At 37.1% G+C, this 17,088-nt stretch overlaps 1 protein-coding gene across 3 annotated transcripts in view; it reads right to left on the reverse strand.

Annotated features, from left to right (window-relative positions):
- CTNNA2 (catenin alpha 2) overlaps positions 1–17,088 on the reverse strand; it is a 1,106,640-nt gene that overhangs the window by 963,768 nt on the left and 125,784 nt on the right. For all 3 annotated transcript variants that reach the window (XM_032880681.1, XM_032880684.1, XM_032880682.1), the window contains one exon: positions 6,851–6,957. In XM_032880681.1, coding sequence (XP_032736572.1) covers positions 6,851–6,952 — 102 coding nt within the window. In that variant the 5' untranslated portion in view covers positions 6,953–6,957. Of the gene's footprint in view, positions 1–6,850; positions 6,958–17,088 lie in introns of those variants that run through there.

The following is a 17,088-nucleotide window of genomic DNA, read 5'->3' on the forward strand; positions in this document are numbered from 1 at the left end:
CTCTCAAATGCCTTTTTAGCATCTAATGGTATAATCAATTGAGCTACTGAAATATTTTTATTTATTTCCTCACAGTAGGCTATCATTATATTTCTTAGAAACTTCCTATTTTGTCACATGTATGCTGATCTTTGAACATACTGCTGGATGGTACTTGCTATATTTTATGAATTTTTGTTTTCTGGTTTTTGTTGCATTTAAACTCAGAAATGATATAGAACCATCATTGTCTTTTTGTTAAAAAAATGCTATTTTAAACTATCTTGAATTTTTAATAATAGAATTATGATTCTTAAAAAATGATCAAGGAGTTGTTTATCTTTTTCTATAGTTGGAATGGTAGTTTAAATAACATTGTGATTATCAGTTCTTTAAATGTCTAATAATATTTAGATATGCATCCATCTGTTCTGATATTTTCGATAACAGATCTTTAAATAGCCTTCCAATATTTATATGCCTCATTCCAGTTTTCCAGTTCTTTCTGGATATACTGTGGTAATTTAAAGTTTTCTAGGAACTTATTCCCTTCCCTTCCTGTAGGTTTGCACGTTTCATCACAGTAAAGTTGCATGTAATAGTCTACTATTGCTTCTTTTAACCTCTCTGTTCCTGGAGTTACTTATGCTTTCTCATTCAAAATCCTGTACATTTTTCTTTATATCTTTTCCATAATTTGTGTGTTGAGGGATTTTTATTGGCCATTTCAAAGAAGAATCAAATTTTGAATTTATTTAATTACTTTAACCTTTGTATTCTATTTTACTGATTCCAGTTTCCATTGTTAATTAAATTCTGTTCTAGTTTCTTTAGATGTTCTTCTTCTAATTTCTTAAGATGAAACCTTAGTTTATTTTTTTATTTGTTAATCAAAAAGGCATTTAAAGCTAACATTTTGTATTGAGCACAGCTTTTATTGGGTGTGTATATTTTGTTAGGAAGACATCATCTTTTTCATTAACTCATATATACTTTGTATTTCCCTTTGGTTCTAAGAGTTATCTAAGAGTTATCTAAGAGTGTTTCTTAACTTCTAATATGTTATTTTTTTAGTTTTCCAATAAAATTGCCTAATCAAGTATTTTAGCTTTCTAATAAAACTTAGTATCACAGGATGCAGCCTATTAACAATTTTTACTTTTGGGGCACCTGGGGTGGCTCAGTGGGTTAAGCCTCTGCCTTCGGCTCAGGTCATGATCCCAGGGTCCTGGGATCAAGCCCCACATCGGGTTCTTCACTCCGTGGGGAGCCTGCTTCCCCCTCTCTCTCTCTCTGCCTGCCTCTCTGCCTACTTGTGACCTCTGTCTGTCAGATAAATAAATAAAATCTTTAAAATAAAAATTACTTTTTGGAATTTATAAAAAATTTGGGCATCTTGTTCAAGGACTAAACTTTCTAAGATAAATCCTTACTCATTTGAAATTTCATGATTTCCATAATGTAAAGATTCTCCAAAAAGGATCTTGCCATTTCAGTATTATAAGATAATATTCAACCTCATATACATTACGATCAAAATAAAATAGTTTTGTTGGACACTTTAAGTATTTACTAATAATAAATTCCTAATGTCATTTTTCTTATAATAGTGAATGAATTTGACTAAGAATGCTTAATTTCTGGTATTTATTTCATTACTTATCTATCTTTATCAGAAAAACTAAGATGGTTATGAGCATACTACATCACTGAATGCCACTATGAACTTTATTCAATTTATAAAGGGGTGTGTGTATGTGTGTGTGTGACACAAATAGGGCCTTGATTTAGTTTTCTTTCTCAGCTCTACCTTTTTAAAAAATGTTGAACAGGAGTTTATGTCCAGTATTTTCTTAACTCTCCTTTCTGATTCATATGCCCTACAAAGGTCAACAATCATATCAGTCCTAGCATTAAGGTTTTATTCTAGGTGGAGGGAATGCTTAGTCTTCATAGCAGAGCTATAAAATTAGAGGAAATAATAGAGATGCTTGTCTAAAAAGTCACATTTTTGAAAGAATCTCTAAGACAGGATAGGAAAACCAAAAAGAAAGATAAGCCATAGAGATATGAGAAGATATTAAAGGGATGCTAAGACTCATTATAGTGCTAAGTCACTATGTGAAATTCAAGGAGAGTTTTACATATTCTACTGTAGTAAATGAACAAATACAAATTAGACATTTAATTGTCCTAACTTTTTTTTTTAAGATTTTTATTCATTTATTTGACAGAGAGAGAGAAGTCACAAGTAGGCAGAGAGACGGGCAGGGGAAGGGGGGGAAGCAGGCTCCCCACTGAGCAGAGAGCCCAACACAGGACTTGATCCCAGGACCCTGAAATCATGACCTGAGCCGAAGGCAGAAGCTCAACCCACTGAGCCACCCAGGCGTCCTGTCCTAACTTTTAATAAATGTATTTTTTTAAAGATTTTATTCATTTATTTGACAGACAGAGATCACAAGTAGGCACAGAGGTAGGCAGAGAGAGAGGGGGAAGCAGGCTCCCCGCCAAGCAAAAAACCTGATGCAGGGCTCGATCCCAGGACCCTGGGACCATGACCTGAGCTGAAGGCAGAGGCTTAACCCATTGAGCCACCCAGGCACCCCTTAATAAATGTTTTTAATGCATTGCTTTTATCTGACAGAATTTAGTTACCTAGACTGAAAGATATGGAAAAAAATAATTTTTTTAAAAGATTTTATTTATTTATTTGATAGAGATCACAAGTAGGCAGAGAGTAGGCAGGGGTGGGGGGGAAGCAGGCTCCCTGCTGAGCAGAGAGCCCAAGGTAGAGCTGGATCCCAGGACCCTGAGATCATGATCTGAGCCGAAGGCAGAGGTTTAACCCACTGAGCCACCCAGGCACCCCCTGATATGCTATTCTTTAGAGAAATGAAATATAAGAGTGAAATAGAAATACATAAAAATTTTAAGAAATAAAAATTAGTTCATGTGTAATATTTTGTTTTCCTATGCCAGATTCATTTATATCTTTCTCCTTGACTTATACAGTGTTGGGTAATGGCTAACACAAGCCTGAATATATAGCCAACAAAAAACAGAAAAATGGAAACTCTATTAATCAACATTTACTTTATACCAGTTATTGTGTTTTAATTATTGTGCTTCATTTAATCTGTAAGAGAGGGATTAATTATATTGATATGTAACCTGAAGGCAAAATTCTGAGGCTAGAAAAAGGCAGTCTGCTTTTAACTAGGCTGAAGGAACTACATTTCAGACCAGACTGACCTGACTCCAAAGTATCTCCTAAGCCAGTCTTTCTCATGCTATCTATGATGAAAAGCCATATTTTTGTTATTCATTTTTGTATATAATACATCATAAACCAAAGCCCTATAAAATACAACAAAATGAATGATTCAAAAATTTAAAAAGACAAAAAACGTAAGTCTAAAAAAATTAAGTCTAAAATTATTCAACTCAACAGACAAAATTATCCTATAAAATAGTCATAAAAATTTAAAAGCGCTTACTCTCAATTTCTGTGCTTATTGCAGACCAATAACAAACAATTCATGCATAGACCTTAGTCTACAGACCATAATCTGAGTAGCCAACATCTTCCCATATCTAAGCGCCTATCAGTACTAAGTGTTACTTGAAGAAATTTTCATGGAGCTAACAAGAATCATGATTAACTGAAAAACGTACATAAATCTAATGAAATGGTTCAACAATTACATACAAAGATACCCATATCCTACATCTGAAAACTTGTGTGTTATCTTCAGAAACAAAGGGACTTTGCAGATGTGAGGGAGAGATTATCTTAGGATATCTGGGTGGCTCCAATGTCATCACAAGGGTCCTCATTAGAGAGAAGTCAGAGAGTTAGAGGAGAGGGTAAGATGCTATAAGCTGAAGTCAGAGAAAGAGTTGAAAGTGGAATGCTGCTGGCTTTAAAAGAAGGATGAAACTCCCACAACCAAGAAATGCAGGTGCCCACCATATACTGAAAAAGGAAAGGAATGTCCTCCTTACAGAACACAGCCCTACCACACTTTGATTCTTAGTTCTGACCTCTGAAACTACAGAATAGTAAGTTTGTGTTTCTTTGACCTACTCAGGTTGTAGTAATTTGTTATAGTGGCAATTGGAAACATACATTCTAGGGAGTAGGGTGCTGCTATTACAAACATCTAAAAAAGTGGAAGTGGCTTTGGAATTGATAATAGACAGATATTAGAAAAATTTAAAGAATGTTAATAGAGAAATCCAATGGCCTTGCCCTGACTCTTAGTTAAAACAGGGATAGTAAAGGCCTTGCTTGCAAGGACTCGGAAGGAAGCGAGGAGCATGTTAGAGAAAGCCTCTATCATCTCAGAGGATATCTAAATCATTATAAGAAGACTGAAGTAACACAGATGTTAAAGGAGATGCTGGAGAAGGCCCAGAAAAAAAAGTGAACATGCTATTGGGAAATGCGAGAGAGAGTGAATGAAAGCTTGGATGAATTGTATCTTACAATTATATGGAAATCAGAATTGTACAGGATGAACCTAGATATTTAGTCAAGGAGTTTTCCAAGCACGGTGTGGAAGGAGTGCCCTGGTTTCTTCTTCCTGCTTATAGTAAAATGTGAGAAGAAAGAAAGAAATTGAGAGAACTGTTAAGCTAAAAGAAACCAGGACTTGATGATTTGGAAAATTCTCAGCCTATGTAAATTGCAAAAGGCACTAAAATTAGAAAACTCACTCTCAGAAAGCATACTCTGGAGAGAAAGTCAATTGTGAGTCTAGATAACCTTTGGCTTGTGCCTTGGAAGGACTAAAAGCTCAGAGTAATCAGTCACACAAATTGCTTCTCTGAAGCGATTAGGCATGTGATTCATGCATGGCTTTGACCATTTCAGCAGAGGCCCAAAATAGAGATGGGATTATCTGGGAATATTCTGTGAAGTAGCCCCTTTTCTAATAGAGTGAATCCCAAAGGGGAGAACCTCAGGTTTCTTAAGAATGTTATATCAGGAGGCGCCTGGGTGGCTCAGTCAGTTAAGCATCTGTCTTCAGTTCAGGTCATGATTCCAGGGTCCTGGGATGGAGCCCTGTGTCAGGGCCTGCTTCTCCCTCTCCTTCCCACATGTGTTTTCTCTCACTATCTTTGCGTCTGTCTGTCTCTCTCTCTCAAATAAATAAACAAAATCTTAAAATTAAAAAAAAAAAAGAAGAAGAAGGAGAAGAATGTTTATCAGTAGAAACACTGCCAGTTGTTCCCAAACTTTCAAGTCTAAGGGAATTTGCCCAGCTGGATTTCTAAATTGCTTGAGGTTGATAATACTTTTTTTCCTTCCACTTTCTCCCTTTTTAGTGGGACTATCTGTACCTATTTTCTTTTGCCTGTGCATCTTATCCCAATGCATTTTGGGAATACACACACACATACACACACGCACACACACACGTGTGTGTGTGTGTATAGTTTTCTAGTTTCACAGGTAACAGATAGAGAAGAATTTTGTTCAATTTTGTTCAAGAATGGATTATAACCAGAGCCCTGCCCACACCTACTTTAGATGATTTAGATGACAAGATTTGGAATTTTTAAGCTGATGAAATTTTGATGAGATTTTGGACTTGAAATTATTCTATAATAGGTTGAGGTGTTGAAGAATCTGAGGATGTGGTAAATGTGTTTTCCACATAGAAAGGATGTAAATTTGGGGGTGGGCAAAGGGCAGATTATGCTGAGCTGAATGATGACCCCCAAAGATATCCATGTCCTAATCCCTGGAAACTGTGACTATGTTATCTTAAATGACTATTATTTGGTTAAGGATCTTGAGATTACCTTGGAGTATTTCGGTGGGCCCAATGTAATCAGAAGGTCCTTTTAAGAGGGAGGTATGAGGAGATGTTAGGACAGAAGCAGAAGTCAGAGTCAGAGATTTGAAGATGTTACATTGCTGGCTTTGAATATGGAGGAAGGAGCAGGAGAAGGCAAGCAGACTTCAGAAGATGCAAAAGAAAAGGAAGGGCATGCACTTTCTGCTAGAGCCTCTACCAGGAATGTAGCTCTGCCAACACCTTGACTTTAGGATTTCTGACCTCCAGAACCATAAAATAATAAATTTGTGATGCTTTCAGCCCCTAAGTTTGTGGTAATTTATTACAGCAGCTCTAGGAAACCAGTATGGAAAAACCAGTAATTGAATTTAAATTAAAAAAATAATAATAATGAAAAAAAGAAACAAAAATAAACTTCTACTTAATTTGGCATAACATTTCCCTAAAAATATACCATAAAAATCTTTAATTTTCATATTCCATGTATTTCTAAATTTAATATAGCAGAGAATATGCTTCATAAGATATTAAAACTTAACATTTAAAACTTAAATTCTGAGAATTTGTTTTCTACTGACAGTCACCTGAGGAGATGTGGCAAATGTGACAACAAAAACAATGGAACATTTCATTTTTCCAACATGATAAATTGTCCATTGTCAACTAAAGAAAGGTCATATACTTTGCTCTTAAATAATCAATACGGCTCTTCCCAACTGTGCATTAGCCTCTGAAAGTGAGCTAGGAATGGCTTATTTAAACTTTGAATTCATTACTATGAAAGACAGACCCTTCACCAATGCCCCCTCTTTAATTATCTCATCAACCTAATTTCAAAAAAAAATTATATCGTGAGGTTTTTGTTTTTTTTTTTAAAGGCACTTCAAATGTTATCTGGCAATAAAACCGTCCATAGTTCAGGCAGTAACATATCTTCAGTATTTAGCATTATGGCAGGATGTATAATTTACTCTTAGAGATTTCTAAGCTTTTTGAAGAGTCATGATATAATCACGACAGAAACATATCCAAGTAACAAAGTCTTACAGATCGTCCCTTACCTGTGTAACAAGTGGCTCCAAAAGCCTCTCCACCGTTAGTGTCCGGATTTCCAAACTTTTGGGGTCCCATTTTAAAATGATAGGTGAAGTCGCCGAAGTCATGCTCCCTACAGAAACACACATTACTGGTAAGAAATAATGATTACTGAAATAATCGGTTACCTCGGGGATTCAAAACAAATAAATCACCAAAATTCAGAACATAGCTGAAAATGATATATCTCGTCGAAACCCATCAAATTAAAGATGGGAACTCTGAACCAGAACTATGTGAGGCAGTGATTTTTGGAATCACATTAAAAACTGGGAGCTCCTGAGGACACCTGTGCATGTTAGACAAACGATTGGGACTCAGCTGGCATGGAAATAGTTTCCTCCTTCAATATTTAGTGCATATGTCCATCTGCCAAATGTGGAGAAAGAGCTGGATCTTGACCCCGAGCAGTTTATAGTTTTAAGGTAGTGAGACCCAAGGTAGGCAACAATTATGCCTCCATGTGACCCATTCTGTGACCGAGGAATGCAGAGGGCTATGGAAAAACTGAGAAAGGACACAAAGTCAGTCTGGGAGACCAACCAAGGTTTCCAGGAAGCACAGTAAACCCACCACGATCATCATATGAGGGACTTATATCACAACAAAATCCTACTTTGTTTTCTTCCCATCATAACTGACCACTGAGGATATTGTACTCCCTGTTGCAGCTTAGTTTTATTCTCTTAAACAGGAAGGACACTTTGCAAACTGAGTGGCGATGGTTCTGAAAATTAGCTTGTTGCTATTTACACGCTCTTTGATTACTCACTGCATTTACATTCTTGTCCCATAAAATTAGTGTCTGATAAGGTTATTTATCTCATTCTAAAGTAATCCTCTCCTACCTAAGAACCACTGATGTGCGGGTAGCAGCCTCCCACATATCAAGCACAAAATATGGCCTGGGCTTGAATAAATTATACATTCTATCAAGGGTGTGTTGCTCAGTGAGAAATTGACTGCTCTTTGCTGAATATATTTTGACAACTAACCACTGGACAAGCAACCTTAGAATGTACAAACTAAATCTGAATCATTTGCTTTAATACCACTATAAATCAAACTGTTCATAGCTGTTTCTCTTCTTTTAAATCAATGTCCCCACTCCATTCCATCCTTATAAATCAATGTAGATGATTATTTCTATTAGAATTAACAGTACAAAGAAGGTCTGGTCTGTCACAATAGGCACATGCCTCTTTACTGCACTGCTACAGCAAATACACCCAACAAATCTGCTTTGGAGGAAAAAAAAAGGCGAAGACACAGCGCGCTGGTATTTTACCTCTCTCCAAATGCCATGTTTTAAATAAACCGAGCACAGTGATCCAACCATATAGACAGATTTAGATTTGTGTTCCTTCACAACAATAGTTGGCACAGATAAGCTGCCGGTCCTCCAAAAACCTAAAAACGCTTTACACATTCCCATTCACACTACCAACTGCCAAATGGTAGGTCTGACATGCACAGATTTCTGCTGCTGGGCAGCACATCTTCTCATGCTATGGAAGGATGAAAATGCCAGGTGCGTTCTGCATGCACGTGATACCACTGTCCCTGCTGAGGCCACATCTACCTGAGTCATCTTGGTCCAATACCTATGACACAGTTATTACAAATTTCTGGGTGAGGTTCTCTGAAAGCCTTTTTCAAGCTTTGCTACTCAATAATGAGTAGCAAAATAAATGATGATATAGAGGGAAGCCCTGTAGGGAAGCTGGATAACTAGCAGCAAAGTCATTTTAACACAACAGAGAAAGGCACTAAGTGAGACTGTGTAGCAAATCACCATTGTTATATGAACATGCTTGTGCATATAAGCTGGGGGATCCAAGGAAAGCACATTAAATCTTTTATGGATTTTCCAATGCAAAACTATAAAGAAATGACATTCAAAATATGCTGAGGTGAGAAACAAAAATGCTAGGACAATCACATCAGAGACAGTAGCATGCATCAGGTGGAAATGGGAGACAATGAACAAAGACCTCAAGCCAAGAAGCAAAGTTAGAGCCTTGAGTCCTGAAGGTTGTATAGCCCTTATAAATCTAGTCATGAAGGGAAACAAGCTGCTGGGCAAAACACTTGACTTAATTCATTCTTTTGGGGATTAACCTTTTCAGCCACTTGTGACCCAGGCAAGATTCAAAAGCAAAAGGCGAGGAAAATTTATATGGTATTAATTTGTTGAAGAGGAAAACCCAGTTACAGAAACTTTCAATGGTCTTTTTCCAGCCATTAAGTTCTTGATATGGTTTGGAATGAAGCTAGAAATTCTGCCTCTACCCTATAATATTTTCATAATTTGGTTTAATATTCAAATTAGCAAAAGGACCAAGCATGAGGGATGAGTACTGCAAAATCTCTAGCTCATAACACAGGATGTTGATACGTAAGATTCTCATTGCATGTCCACAATAGCCAAACTATGGAAAGAACCTAGAAGTCCATCAACAGATGAATGGATAAGAAGATGTGGTATATATATACAATGAAATATTAAGCAGCCATCAAAAGAAATGAAATCTTGCCATTTACGACAATGTGGATAGAACTAGAGGGTATTATGCTTAGTGAAATAAGTCAATCGGAGAAAGACAACTATCATATGATCTCCCTGATATGAGGAAGTGGAGATGCAACGTGGGGGATTTGGGGGGGTAGGAAAAGAATAAATGAAACAAGATGGGATTGGGAGGGAGACAAACCATAAGTTACTCGTAATCTCACAAAACAAACTGAGGGTTGCTGGAGGGAGAGGGGTTGGGAGAGGGTGATGGGGTTATAGACTTGGGGAGGGTATGTGCTATGGTGAGTGCTGTTAAGTGTGTAAACCTGGTGATTCACAGACCTGTACCCCTGGGGCTAATTATACGTTTTATGTTTATAGAAAAATTATGAATCTTAAAAAAAAAAAAAGATTCTCATTGCATTGCCACTGAGGAGCATCCTAGCTTCAAGCTAGCTACTGAGCATGAGGTAGAAGAAGGTAAGAAACTCCTTTGGCTGCACTACCTGAGCTGGTATAATCCGTACAATCCATTGTTTCTGGAAGAAGCGTTTGTATCCTTCTATTTGGGGCACACACTTGATTGCTTTCTACCATATGTACTAGAACTTGTATTAGAAATATTTTCCCCATCAAAACCCTTAGATTATATAAACAAGAAGAAAATGATTATAATGTTAGTCTTCTAGATTCAACTAGTTAATGATCATAATGTTAGTCTTCTAGATTCAACTACTGATGATCTTCCCTTTCAAGGCTAGTAAGGACAGATGATGGCAACAAAGAGAAAAATAGTCAGACACCCTCTAGAGCACAGGATTAGCGCAACTGCAGTCAGGCGAAATGACATTGTGTGACCCGAATGACAAGCATACACAAGACGGCTAACTCCCAACCGACAGTGTCGTCCCACCTGTGCTTTCGATATTTATAAATTCAGAAGGGCAAAGAATACATAGGCTTTGAAAGTAGAACAAATGATTATTCAGTAATTAGTCCCCCTTCCAACCCTCACCTCCATGAAAAGAGAATACATCCCCACTTCACTGATATTGAGCTTTTGACAGGGCAATGTTAGGAAATATGATCTGAATAGACCTTTGAACTATACTTGTGTGGTTGGACTTGTCCGCTTGTGCTACTGTCTCTATACATGATGAGAGTCACGTACAGCCAGACCACTGGTCCGAAAGGAAGAAAGACATAAGAAGCAAACCTGAATCCATGCTTCAGCTGGAGCCCAAACCAGGTGAGCCAAGCCTGGTCAGCCAGCTCCCAATCAAACCAGAGAAAAAGGATCAAAAATTAAATGCATAAATGATATGGTATATCACTGAGATTTTGCCATTAACAATTATTCAACAATAGCTAACAGAATGATAGCAAATAGGCTTTTGTTTGAATCAAAGCCCTATAATTTATCAACAATATGATGTTGTCCAAATTAGGTAATTTGGTAATCTTCCTGAGCCTCAGTTTCCTCAAATGAAAAATGAGGGTAAGTGTTTTATAGGGTTATTGTGATAATTAAATAACTTAATAGATAGAAAACATTTCTGGAAATATTATTATTGTTATTATCCTCTAAACTTTAAGTATATTCTTCTGGCATTTTTTTTTTTTTAAATCTCTAGAAGGAATAGGGAAGCACTCATTAAAAATAAAGACTGACGCTCCTCTGAGTGGAACAACCAAATTGACTCAAATGAGAAGGGCAGAGAACAAATCAAATGTTTAGTCACACACACCCGAAGCCTTTCATCTTTCCAAGGATGGAATGACACATTGTCTCAAATCCACGCTACATATCTGTACAATTAATGTAGTCTGTTTTGCCCACAAATGAGATTTTATGAAAGCAAATACATTTTTCAATGTTCAATGTTTTTTCAAAACTCAAAGGGAGAAAAACATTTATTTTACTCGCTTTTGGTAAGGAGACTCAGAACATTGACTGGACACAGTGAAAGAATGAAAAGCCCTGTAACAAAAGACAGCAAGGCTGTCTTCTTCCACATCATGATTTTATAAGCCCAAGAAGAAACTGTTAGCAATTTATTTAATCTCTGAGATTCTCTTCTTGAAAAGTAAGAAAATATCAAACTGCATATCCATGAAAGGTGCCAACATGGTCTGTAAAGTAGTAACTTAGATAATATCAGACTCTCTCCATGGAGGTAAAGAAGAAGCATGGGCCAGGATGCCAGCAACCATTTGTCACTTACAACAGAAAAAGCAATACCTGACAAAAAGAAAAGCCAGAGTAAAATGAGGTCACTTATAAACAGCCAAGGGTCAAATGCCTTGATTCTTTGGACAGTGTCCTGACAGAAAATTGCTCCGAGATTACCTATTCCAGGGAATGTCTTTCCATGACAAATATGTTAATGGAGTATATAATTCACTACAAAGATTCCCCTTTCCAGGCATTCCTGGAAAATGTCTTTTGAACTCTCTGCCTCCCCTTTCCAAGTTCTCACCATTCATTCCACTGTTGTTTTGCAAAACAATGGTCCAGGATGCTTTCCAGTTGCCCAGGAGGCTACCCAAACCTGCCTTCCCTCCATAGGGCTCCAGCTTCAGATTCTCTTCATAAATCTTTCTCTCCACCACCACTAAGCACTACTGTCAACAAACCCTGTAAGGCTTTATCAGATGACAGGCTAGCTTTGGCTGACAGGCAAGTTCAGAAGAAGGAAACGACTAATAGTGGTTTATTTTTCACTTATTCCACACCTATGATATTGAGCCAATTACTTAACCTAAGCTTCAGTTTCATTGCTGTAAAATAAGGACGGTAATGCTCTAATATAATTCGTGAATTTGTTCTGAAAAAATCAATGAAATAATTGTATACACAAAAAGTGCTGGTTTTACTTCTTTTTATGTTGTCTGTGTTAATGTCCAGTTCAAGATGTCCAGCAGCAAGAGGTGGCTCTCAGATTTGTGTGGGATCGCAGTCACCTGGAGGGTATGGTCATACACATACTGCCAGGACCTAACCAGAGAGTTTGAGATTCTTCAGATCTGGGGTGGAACTAAGAATCTCCAGATGAGGCTCATGCTACTGGTCCAAGAATCACACTTTGAGAACCACTGTTGTAAACAGACCATAACCATGCATCCTAACAAGGGAACATGGTTCGGGAACACATAGGATAGCTTTGCGGAGACCCAAGGACCAGTAATAATACTGCCTCTGTTATTATTAAAATTACCACTCTCATTGCCATTGTTATTATTATACCTTTCTAAAAGGTATTTACACTTTTTAGGGGATCCAAAGCCTTGAAATGATTTTCAACAGGAAGTAGAATGCCATATTTAAATCACATATAGTTCGTCAAATCACGTGTGAACCAACCCCCAATCCCCCAAAAAGTTCCAATAGCTCCTCCTGGGAGACACCTTTTCTTATTTGAATCACTGTCATTGTAGTGACCGCTGTGAAGAATGTAACATACTGTAGGAGAGAGTCACTCCCACGTCAATTCACCAGAAGCAGAAATGAAGGTCAATCGATATTTGCTTAATAGAGAATAAATATTTCCCCAAAAAGTGTTCCTAAGTAATTTGTATTATTTGAGGGCTATAAAAATGTCACTCTTATGTGGAACATAAGGAATAGCACAGAGGACCATAAGGGAAAGAAGGGAAAACTGAATGGAAAGAAATCAGAGAGGGAGATAAACCATGAGAGACTCTGGACTCCGGGAACCAAACTGAGAGTTGTGGAGGGGTGGGGAGGATAGGGTAACTGGGTGATGGGTATTAAGGAGGGCACTGGGTATTATGCACAACTAATGAATTGTTGAACACTACATTAAAAACTAACAATGTACTATATGTTGGCTAACTGAACATTTAAAAAAATAAAAGTCTCCCAAATATTTTACTTGAAACACAATAGTTCTAATTTTCTGTTGTTAATAAAGATACCTCCAATATCCAGGTACCCTATTGTAAGAGAGGCTTTTTTTTTTTTTTTTTTGGAGTTGAGGAGAATATGTGTATATATAAATATCACAGGCAGGAGTAGACCGTAAGAAACAAAGACAGGGAAGGATATTTGATAACCTTTCAAATATCCCTAGAAAGTGGTGTTGGGGTTGATGTAGAGCATAAAATCTGCAACAATACCTGGCTTGCTAAAATGTAACACAGAGGCCACTGGGTACAAGGAAGGTTTTGGGAGAAGGGCATGGGACTTTGGAATGCCCATGCCTGCATAACCACTCTTGCCCTAGGAATGTCACAGGGAGTTACCTTCCCTGAAGCTTTCTTAGCCCAAACAGCTGCCCTGTGATCTAAGAGATATATGCATTGTCCCCTAGACTATGTTTGGCAGAACTGTAGAACATACAGTTTAGTATGTCATTCCTTCCCCAAAATAGATCCTCCTATTCCAGTAAGACCTCCTGTCAAACATCATGTGCTCGAGAAATGGTGATAAAGACTTATGATTATCCTGAAAGACCAATAAAGGCGGGAGCAAAGAAGAACAAAGGGTCTTCCTCTCTGAGCATTGACCCCCTTGCCTCTTCCTCTCTTTCACAGCAAAGTTTGGAGTAATTTTTCATCCCTCCCTACAGGGAGTGCTGGCCGACCCCAGCAAAGCAGGTCATACTGATTGCCACCAAAATATGCTCTGCTGCAATGTAACCAGGTTCAAGTGGAGGGAGGGGAGAGTTAGTACTGGGGACTCTTCCTGAGGTATCTGGTGTAGAAATGGCCTGGCCTAGTGGCTTAGCTATGGTAAAGTCTTGCTTCTTATTTTTCCTCCATTAACTTTGCTCATTGTAAGCTCATTTCCTCTTTGACTACAAAGAGACAGCATACTGACCATCACTGTCCTCTACATAATAACCATTCAAAGCCCTGACTCCGTGAACTGAGAGATAACCCAAGACATAAGTCACAGCTGCAATTACAGGATCTATCACCATTTGAATTCAAAACTGAAGTGATATATAATTTCCAACTGTTCTTCATTATTTGCAGTTATCTGGGGGGTGGGGCACTTAGCTCTCTGGCTGATAAACAAAGTTGAACACTACAACACTGCATGTCAGTATTACAATATCTGCAAGACCTTTATTTACAGTAAGTCCATACTTCTTAACAAAACATTTAATAAAAGAAATGCTACAGGACAAAAATATCAGTCTAATGATTTCAGAAGGCTGTAGTTAACACTTCATGTTTAAGCATAAATGCCTGCTAAAAGATACCTTAACATTTCTTGAAAAGAGTATTATATTCTCTTCAGAGCCTGTTTCTTCTACCCAAATAAACAAAAGTTCACCAAAAAGGAATATAGGAAGAAAGCTCCACGGCTTCAAGACTTTCAGCATGACAAGTTTAGACTAACAATATATGGCCTAGAGCCTACTGATTAAAAAAGAAATAACCATGTCCATAACTTACTGAAATGGGTTTTTATACGTACAATAGCATACTCATAAAATTTAAAACTATGTGCCAACTTAATAGAAATTCACTACTCCTGGAGTATGCTAATAGAAAGCCAGTACTTTGAAATTCAAAATGAAAACTAGTATCTGTCAAATTCATTTCCTTATTTTCACTGCATTCATAGTCTCATCATTTAAATTCATTTTAGAGGAAAAAGGAACTCAATCTACTCCTAAATTACGGCTTGTTTTCCATTTGGGTATAAAAATACGTGACATTCAGGTAGACACTGCTTACTCTGTATGCCCTGTTAGGTTTCCAAAGTCCCCAACAAGGACTAAGTTTTTCTAAACAAAATACACTTGACCAAAGGGAAACATTTTTCTACCTATTATCATTCAGAAACAATGCAATGCAGATTTGGGAAGTGGATTCCAAACACTGAGAATAAGATTATTAATATTTTAGGTAAGATATTTTGAGAAAGTATCTTTCTATAGTCCACAAGTAACTTCAAATTATTTAACAGGAACACAGCTTCTTTGGCAATTGATTGACTCTATGTCCTTCCAAACTCCTGTAAATTAGACTTCCATATGCAGTGATTATATAACTCTTATCTTCACCAGAATCTCAACATTTCATATTCAGATTATAGCAAAATAATCACCAAACTACTCTTTTTTATCTTCAGTCTCTTTAATATAATTCAGTCCAAACTAATCATCTGATACACTTCTTTTCTAAGAGACCAAAATGATTGCTTCATTCTCTTCTCCAAGAATTTGCAAATCCTCCTTGCAGCATGGTTTGGCACTCCACTTTCTGACCAAGGTCTACTGAATCTTATTTCCTTAGCAAAAATCTGTTTCCATCAGGTTTGGACCACATTGTAACACCTGGTTCATGCCACTTTCCAAAGTCCCCACCTGGAACACCCTCTTTCTCATCATCCAGCAAGCAAATATTGACATCTTCCCACTTCATTTTTTCCCAAACCCCTAAACTGCTACTGGGTGTACAGTCAGTGACAAAAGAGTTTACTTTATTCTAAAGTGACTCATTGTTAAAAATTGGACATTAGTTTTTACATCACCCATTTTGTTATAAATTCATTAGGACACAAATCAATGTTTTACTTCTTTCCTTTGTTTTAATTGATGTATTTATTTTTAGAGAAAGAGAGCATGAGTGGGAGGGGCAGAGGAAGAGAGAGAGAATCCCAAGCGGACTCCATGCTGAGTAGAGTCCAGTGTGGCACTCCATCCTAGGACCCTAAGATCATGACCTGGGCTGAAACCAAGAGTCAGACGCTTAATTGATTGTGTCACCCAGATGCCTCCTACTTCTTTTCCATCATCTGTAGAATAAATAGGGTGTAGGGTGTTTGATCTACAGCTTTCAAAAATGTTTGATTAGGTATGCACATATAAAACAAGATTCAGATAATTATCTTTTTTTCCTTTTTTTTCAAATTTTTATCATTTTTAAAATCTTTTCAATAGTGGAGTCCATTTCCTAGAAAGTAATCGAGTTTAAAATATCTTTTAGACACACTTTTACAAAGATATTCTTTTCTCTGTACTTAATAGCAACCTAAAACAAGAAATATTTTGGTATTGTTTAGAAAACATAATTTATATTCAGGATTCTTTTAATTTACATATTTAAAAATACAGTTTCAGTGCTTATTTTAACCGTATCACTAGTTTTTAGTTATATTTTAATAATAAAACATTTTTGTTCAGGAAAAATCTTGGGGCTTCCTTCATCAAACCAGTGAGGTCTGCTTTGATATTTCATTCACTGCCAAGTTCCACTGGAGGATTTTTTTGCAAAGGACTGTGCAAGCTCTACAGGTAAGGACCACAATATGTTTTAGGAAATCTTCCTTCTCTTCACCAACCCAAACTACCTTTTGTCCCGAAGGCCCTGTGACTTGGCCTTTTCCTGAATTCCACTGTATTCCATCTAATTAGAATGCCTACTACCCAGTATTTAATTTGAACACAAATTGCCTATATTGTTGTCTATTTGCTTTATACAAGTTTTTGTCCTCCTAATACACTCAGGGACAGGGACTCTGCCCCTTTCATAATGATTGGCACAATGCTGGGTATTTAATAAAAATGCTATGAGGATTCATGGACTTGATTCTTTGCCAACTTCAAGCCTCACAAACACACACAAAAGATGATGATACCTAAATAATAATACTGATGCTTTTATGCAGGGTTTTTCAACTAAGAACACATCACTTTAGATGCCAATTAT

This window comes from Lontra canadensis, unplaced genomic scaffold (genome assembly GCF_010015895.1).
Source record: "Lontra canadensis isolate GAN:19392208 unplaced genomic scaffold, GSC_riverotter_1.0 scaffold71, whole genome shotgun sequence".
NCBI classification, from domain to species: Eukaryota; Metazoa; Chordata; class Mammalia; order Carnivora; family Mustelidae; genus Lontra; species Lontra canadensis.